Consider the following 8,360-nt stretch of genomic DNA (forward strand, 5'->3'; position numbering starts at 1 on the left):
TCTTTCTTTAACAACTGCCCTGTGGAAAATTACTAGAGATAGGATTATCACCCAGGGTGATAACTTGCAGGAAGCTATGTAACAGAGTTTTACTTAGGAAGCATGTATGCGTCTAATAATTTATCACACACACACACACACACACACACACACACACACACACACACACGCCTCTGGTAAGTGATGGAGACAGTTAAGAAGTAGCGGATTCAAGAACAAGCAGCAGCCACAACATTTATACTGGTGGTGGGAGGGTTTTGACGCGTGTCCTCTGGCTGGTTAAGGAAGGGAGCTTCGCCTGCTTTCTTCTCCTCGGAGCAGCTGGGCCAGTCGCCTGGGCACAGGCTGGCAGCCCCTGCCCTCTGAGCCCAGCCTAGCTCGGAAGGGCGATGTGCTTCTGCTGGGCCCCGGGTCCTCCCAGTGGGTACTTTCGGCTCGAACCTCCTCCAGGAGGCTGTGCAGGTGCCGCAGGGTGAGCAGCAGCTGCCGGTCTTGGATCTGCATCTCAGCCTAGGAGAGAGGAGGCATCAGTGGGAGTGGGGCAGGTGTCTGTGCGCATCCAGCCCCTTCCCATCACTGTCTCAGTTGGAGGCAATACCCTACCTCCTTGTACCAACCCTACATGCCGTATTCTCCTGAAGCCTCAGTTTTGAATCTAGGAAATTGAGAGCAAATTACTCACCTTTCCAAGGCTCTAATGACAGATGAATTGGAAGACCTGTTCTGAAGGTAACATAGGTAACAAACAAATAATCAGTATATCAGTCTAGAGGAACAGAGCTTGTAGAATGGATCTATATATAGAAAGAGGATTTAATAGAATGGCCTTTGGGTCATGGTCCAGCTGGTCCAACAATGGCTGTCCACCAATGAAAAGTCCAAGAACCCAGTAGTTGTTCAATCCACAAGGTCGGATGTCTCATCTGCTCTTCAGAATAGGTCATAATCCTGAAGAAGTAGGCAAAGAGAGCAGGCTTCCTTCTTCCACGGCCTTTACATAGGCTGCCGGAGGTGTGGCCTACATTACAGATTTATCTTCCCACCTCAGAAGATTTGGATTATAAGTGTATCTTCACACCTCAAAAGATCCAAATTAAAAGTGGATCTTCCCACGTTGAATAATTTCACTAAGGAAAAAAAAATCCCCCACAGGTGTACCTGGCCACTTGGGTTCTAGTTCATGCCTGATGCAGTCAGGTTGACAGCCAAGAATGGCCACCACAATCAGGCAGGTAATGACGTGCTAGAGGCTCCTGTCACTATCAACGAAGTGACGCCAACCCAGCAGCTAGAGCATCTAAGCAGCATCCCAGTGCAGGGCTCGGGAACACCCGGCCAAAACCAAAAACCAAAAACTTCCCTTTTTGCTTTTTTTTCTTCTTATTAGCATACAGTAGGGTTTTACAGAAACCAATGACATGCAATTATTGTTTAAATTTTAAAAGAAAAGCACCAAACATTTGGTTTTACCAATAAAGACTCGGGAGCCAGATGCTGGAGTGAAAGCCTGCTAGCTCAGAGAGGCAGAGAAAGCACCCAGCTCAAGTCTAGAAATAAACTGCCCCTGCCCCGCTGTCTTAAATACTCTTCAACTCAATGCCCCTCCTTCCTGTTTACTCCCTGTCCAGCTGGCTTCTTACTCCAACTCTTGACCTACGGTTAACCTTATTCAATCATGTTTACAGAAGGCTCTTGGGTTAAAGGTGTGTGATAGGACTGAGCTACACCACAATGAGAAACAGGTTTTTCCAGTTTACAATCTCAGGGCTCACATTGGGATCAAATATCCTGCCGCAGAAACAGACAAGGAAACCCACTTGTCTTCTATTAAGCCATATGTTAAAGTGATTTGCAAGAATGTGAACCAGAATTGACTCTTTAAATAGTTGCTTTGAGAGAGTTATTTAAATATTTTATTAATGCTGTGAGTTTATTTGTTCAAATCTATTTCTATACATTTTTATGTTGCGCACCCTATTTTAAGATTTATTTATTATGTATACAGTGTTCTGCCTGCATGCCACAAGAGGGCACCAAATCTCATTATAGATGGCTGTGAGCCATCATGTGGTTGCTGGGAATTGAACTCAGGACCTTTGGAAGAGCAACCAGTGCTCTTAACCTCCGAGCCATCTCTCCAGCCCCTTGCTGAAGTAATTTTGCAACACATCATTGAAAAGCCACAAAAGGCCAACTATTCCTCAGTATTCAAGGAGGATGACTCCAGGATCCATTCCTGTGGATTCCAAGATCTAAGGGTATTTGAGAGGCTTGCAGAAAATGGCAACGTGTTTGCATATTGCCTGTGTGCTTTAGATCATTGCTAGATGACCCGTGTCTTTATTAGGTTTCTATTGCTGAGATAAAGACCATGCTTTTCACAGCCACAGCTCCAGCTCCAGGGATCTGATACTCTCCTCATGGGCACTTCATGGGCACTTGTACTAATGTGCACATCATACACAACTGTAGGGCTGGCAAGATGGCACTGCAGGTAAAGGCACTTGCTGCCAAGCTTAACGTGGTGGTTTGAATGTCCTCTATAAGCTCAGACGTTTGTATATCTGCTTACAAATTGGTGGCGATGTTCGGGTAGGTTTAGGAGATGTGGCCTTTGCTGAAGGGAGTATGCCACGGCGTGGGGGAGGGGCGGTGAGATTTGAGGTTTTGGAAGCCACACGCCATTCCCAGTTCATTTTCTGCTTCCTGCTTGTCGTGGTTTAGGAATGAGCCACCAGCCACTTGCTCCAACTACCATGTCTACTGCTTGCTGCCATGCTTCCAAACTGTGACAGTCCCGCTAGGACTGTAAGTCAACCCTTTCCTTCTGTAAGTTGTTCTGTTCTGGCCATGGTGTTTGTTTTAGTCAGGGTTACTACTGCTGTGATGAAACACCACGATCAAAGCCACTGCAGGAGGAAAGGGTTTATTTGCTTTCCGTATCACAGTTCATCCTTAAAGGAAGTCAGGGCAGTAACCTAGAGGCAGGAGCTGATGCAGAGGAGTGCCACTTACTTGTTTGCTCTCCCCAGCTTGCTCAGTCTGCTTTCTTATATAACCCAGGACTAACAGTCCAGGCGTGGCCCCACCCACAATGGGCTGGGCCCTCCCTCATTAGTGACTAATTAAGAAAATGCCTTACAGTCAGATCTTAGGGAAATACTTTCTCAAAGTTATTCTCTCTCATATGACTCTTAGCTTGTGTCAAGTTGACACAAAACTTGCCAGCACCTTCTTGTCAGCTTGACACACAAATACACTACTGCTGAGCCTCAATCTTTCCTTTCTTGTTCATCTCCAAGATCTCACAATAATATCAGTATCACAATATAAAACAGTTTACAGGCTTTTCAGGCACCGCTGTCCCCTGTTGCCACTTGCTGCAGCCATGGTCAACTGCAGCACGGTCAACCCCACTGTGTTCTTTGACATGTTGGCATGGTGAGCCCTTGGGCCATGTCTCCTTTGAGCTGTTTGCAAACAAAGTTCCAAAGACAACTGAAGACCTTCATGCCTTAAACATTGGAGACAACGGATTTGGATATAGGAGTTCCTCCTTTCATAGAATTTTTCCAGGATTCATGTGCCAGGGTGGTGACTTTGCACGACATAATGGCACTGGTGGCAGGTCCATCTGAGGGGAGACATTTGAGGATGAGAGTTTCATCCTGAAGCATACAGATCATGGCATTTTGCCCATGGCAAATGTTGGACCAAGCACAAATGGTTCTCAGGAGTGTTGTTGTTGTTGTTGTTTATAATCTGCACTGCCAAGACTGAGAGGCTGGATGGCAAGCATGTGGTCTTTGGGAAAGTGAAGGAAGGCATGAGCATCGCAGAAGCCATGGAGCACTTTGGATCCAGGAATGGCAAGACCAGCAAGATCACAATTTCCGACTGTGGGCAGCTCTAATTCTTTTGACTTGAGGGCATCTTACCCACCAGACCGTTCCTTCTGTAGCTCAGGAGAGCGCCCACCCCATCTGCTCCCAGTACCCTGTAATCTGTGCTCTCACTGAAGTTCTTTGGGTTCTGTATTTTCCTGACTTCCCTCAAGTCTCGCTGGATTGCAGAGTTAAGTTTATGATTATGAATAAAAAGTAAATAAGAAAAATAAAACATCTTACAAAGTTTAAAAGCCCTACAATCTTTAAAAAACCCTTTCAAACACTTAAAAATTCAATCTCTTGGGGCTGGAGAGGTGGCTCAGAGGTTAAGAGCCCTGATTGCTCTTACAGAGGTCCTGAGTTCAGTTTTCACCGACATCTGTAATGTGATCTGATGCCCTCTTCTGGCCTACAGGTGTACATGCAGGCACTGTATACATAATAAATAAATAAACATTTTAAAAAAATCAATCTCTTTAAAAAGCCAAAGTCTCTTTTAAATCCAAAACCTCCTCTAAAAGTTCAAAGTCTCAACTATAAGCTCCTGTAAAGTAAAATAAAAGAGAAGTTAAATACTTTCTTATTTCAAGAGGGCAGAACCAGGGCACAGTCACAATCAGATCAAAACAAAACACATTCTAACAGTGTAAATAAATTAAGGTCCAATATCTGGGTTTCACTCAGATCTTCTGGGCTCCTCCAAAGAGCTTGGGGTACCTTCTGTCTCTGCCCTTTGCTGTACACACAGCTTGTCTTCCATGTTCCTGCTGGCTCCACTCCACTGCTGCTGCTGCTCTTGGTGGTTGCCCCATGTCACTGCCATCTCCAGAATGCTGGGGTCTTCTGCTTGAACTGGGCTGCATTTTCAGCAATAGCCTCTCCCGGGCACCCTTCAGGATGCAAGGCCTCAACTTCTCAGCATCACCCATTTAATTCTGGACCTTCATCTGCCTCTGAGGCTGCACCAAAGATGTTTGCTGGCCTCTCACAGTGCAAAGGCTCAGCTGTTGTCCCTGACTCTTTCACGGCCTCAAAACCAGTACTTCTTACACTAGCCAAGGTCAGCTGCCAGCTTGGGGTACAGGCCCAGCTGCCCAGCCTTTGGCATGCTGTCTCCGAAGAAACACTTCCCAGCACTGTTCACCTCAGAGATGCTGGTCTCTTCTTGATCACCACTAATTTCTCAGCTCCAGCTGACCAGCATCCATTGTCTCAGTAAGGTAAAGGTTTTGCCTCAGTGGTGCTAGTCTCTTGTTAATCACCTTTTAGCCCTAGCTGACCAGAACCATAGATTCTCAACTCAAAGTAGCAAATGGCCCTGACAGAGTCCTGAAGGAACTTGGATTTCTTTTTGGAGCTTCACAAGCCAGGCCGCCATCATTCACACTCACACCTTCCAAGATCCCACAGAAAAGCTCATTGATCTTGGAACGCTCGATGTTTTTTTCTGGCCTGAGGCTCCAAATTGTCCTTCTACAATCTACCCCCCCCATACACACATACCCCAAAAGAACCCAACATGGTCAGCTCTGTCACAGAAATAACCCATGATTCTGGTGCCAATTTCTATCCTAGTCAGGATTATTATTGGTGTGAGACACCACGACAAAAGCAAGTTTATTCATCATCTCTCTTCCATATCACTGTTCTTCATCAAAGGAAGTCAGGACAGGAACTCAAACAGGGCAAAAATCGTGAGGCAGGAGCTGATGCAGAGGCATGAAGAAGAAGAAGAAGAAGAAGAAGAAGAAGAAGAAGAAGAAGAAGAAGAAGAAGAAGAAGAAGAGCGGCTTGTTCGTCATAACTTTTTCAGCCTGCTTTCTTATTTATAGAACCCAGGATCATCAGCCCATGGGTGGCACCACCCACAATGGACTAGGACCTCCCCCATCAACCACTAATTAAGAAAATGACCTACAGCTAGAGACATTTTCTCAAATGCAATTCCCTCCTTCCAGAAGACTCTAGCTTGAGTCAAGTTGACACAAAACTAGCCAGCACAAAATATAATTCAAAACTCCCTTTTTAAAAAGCAGAGTCAACTACGGTTGAAACTCTGCCCTACCCCAGCCCAAGTTATCCTATGATACCCAGCCCAACCCCCCAAACCCGACAGCCCTCAGGAAGCCACTGGATGTGGCTCTCTGGCCACACAGGAGGACACAGGTTCAGAGACGCAGATGTTCAACAGCCGAGGAAGTAACTCAGGCACAACTGAATCCTAGGAATGACCTCTCGCACCACTAGTGGGTAGGATGAGAGATTTTCAAACTTTGTCTCTCTTTATAAGAGGTAATTACTAAATTGTTCTTCCACTAAAAATAGTGTTTAAAAAGGCTGGGATGTGGCTCCATGGTAGAACATTTCACGGGCAAGGTCCTAGGGCTCAGGTTTAGCACTGCAAAGAGAAAAGTGATTTTTATTTTGTGTGAGCCAACCTGATCACCTTACAGACAAAGAGTCCAAGTCCATGTGCAGGGGGCCAGCTGTGCCACCGGGGTGCCTGTGCCTTAGAAACAGCTTCAGGAGCAGCTGTGACCCCCGCAACCCCATGAGAAACCCTGTCAGGGTTGTCTCCCAGCTGGCCCGTTGCCTAGCAACCCACAAAGGTCTACTGGGATGCTCTTGTCCTGTTCCCCTCTCCTCTGGTGTTCCTGCACAGTCTCTCCCTCTCTTGGCTGTAGTGCACGCACATTTTTGAGATGCTTCCTTATTTTGGGACCTGGAGAAAACACTACATTGAAAAGCATGGCACCTGGCTTTTCAGGTAACATGGCATAGATACTCAGGAGAATTAGTGACTCATGGGAAAAGTCTTTACCGACGGGAAACAGGAGATAGGAACAAGCTATACAAGTAAACGTTTTCCTGCACACTTCTCCAAGGCACAGTTGGTTTCAATACTTGAGAGGAAGTCCCACAGGCCCACTGGTTCTTTCTAGCCCCTTCTGCAGTGGGAGCCGGTTTCAGTACTCATGACCAGGCCAAGCCCAGCATCAATTTTGCCCCTACTGACCTCCTTTTTTTCCCCCTCACCTCCCCGAATCTGTACCTCCACATACCTCCTTATTCTCACTTTTGTCCATGCCTCTGCTTTCCCAGCTAATATGCTGGGGTGTCCACTGTGTCCCCCAGGGGTCAGGTTTTAACCCTTGGTGCCGAGCACTGTTAGGCAAATGACAGACATCTCTCACTGAACACCCCCCCCCCATCATCATCTTGGCATTATTGTTACCTTCATCTTGTAACTAAAGAAACTGAGGCTCAGAGAGATAAAGGCACTAACGAGAGGTCATACAGCAACAGAGCTGGGTACAGTCCCAGCACCTGCTACAATGCTAAAACCAGTCTGGCCAGCGCCCAGTGTCTCCTATGTAGGCCATGACCCATTTTCCCAGTACCTAAGAATTCCATTGTACTCGGTGTGGCTGCCCAAGGTAGGGGTGTCTGCAGTGCCCAAGCCTGAAACCCTTTGTCCCAGTCAGTGAGGTCCTGGGAAGGGGCGTGTGTGTGTGTGTGTGTGTGTGTGTGTGTGTGTGTGTGTGTGTGTGTGTGTATCCAGAAGCCTTGGAAAATACAGGGAGACATGACAAGGCAAAAAGGCTTACCAGCTCCTTCCTCAGCCACTCCAGTGTCTGCCCAAGATCGGCAGCTGGCTCGCCTGGTATTTCCATTTCAGTGTCCCTGATAGAGTCCTTGGCAATGACTTGGCTACAGGCCGGCCTGAGGGATCTTTGACTTGTATAGTCACCAGCTTCCTTCAGTCTGGCAGCTAAATCACCAAGGGTAGAATTAGTGAGAACAGAGCGTTGTTCTCGTTGGAAAACGTAGTTTGGGATTTTTTTTTTAATTTAAAGCTTCAATGCTTTAAACAAAACAAAGAAGGGAAGAAACCAGGGATGTGGATATCTTCGTGCCTGGTGGTTCCAGAAGTTCAGAGAATCTGGTGAAATAGGCACTGCCAGAGTTGTGAGTGAGGCTAGGGGTGGCCAGTGATGCTGAGCAGGCACAGGCATGCCCCTTAGGGTTTTTTTTTTATGTTTCCGGTGTAGAGTGGGCAGCCATACCCTCTGGGGCTGCTACCCCTCCTGTGGTCCCAGTCTACCACCCTTTCCTCCCTCATCTGTGAAGCCCCAATGGAAGGGATGCTCACCTTCGAAACCCCTAACTCCCATGTTTGCGTGAACAGTTCCCCACAGGGAAACTGACGCAGAAATGTGTTCTTACACGTTAACAAATTCTTTCATTTCCTAAAACCCGGGGAACGTTACTGTCACTTCCTCTTTACTCTTGCTTTTTGTCCCCTCCCCCTGCCTGAGATGTGGATGATGTACCTGGAGCTACAGTAGCCATCTAACCGTCATGACAGCCAACAAAAGCAGAGGTTGGAAATGATGGTGTCACCAAGTCAGCGACACCATCTGCATGTCAGTGAGACAGTAGATGGCATTTGAACTGGACCCTGCTGCTTGC

At 46.9% G+C, this 8,360-nt stretch overlaps 1 protein-coding gene and 1 pseudogene across 2 annotated transcripts; one reads left to right on the top strand and one right to left on the bottom strand.

Moving 5' to 3' along the window:
• Positions 1–255: 255 nt before the first annotated feature.
• On the bottom strand, positions 256–7,635 carry LOC311594243 (uncharacterized protein C20orf202). Its single transcript, XM_084775830.1, has 2 exons — positions 7,496–7,635; positions 256–510 (listed from the first exon to the last, which is right to left on the bottom strand). The coding sequence occupies exons 1-2, from the start codon at positions 7,559–7,561 to the stop codon at positions 280–282; spliced, it is 297 nt and encodes a 98-aa protein (XP_084631956.1). The 5' UTR covers positions 7,562–7,635; the 3' UTR covers positions 256–279.
• LOC311593274 (peptidyl-prolyl cis-trans isomerase A-like) lies at positions 3,389–3,913 on the top strand (annotated as a pseudogene). The gene has a single exon. The product of its transcript is annotated as a peptidyl-prolyl cis-trans isomerase A-like (transcript).
• Positions 7,636–8,360: the final 725 nt, after the last annotated feature.

Source organism: Acomys minous (assembly GCF_964271855.1).
Source record: "Acomys minous genome assembly, chromosome: 3".
Classification (NCBI taxonomy): Eukaryota; Metazoa; Chordata; class Mammalia; order Rodentia; family Muridae; genus Acomys; species Acomys minous.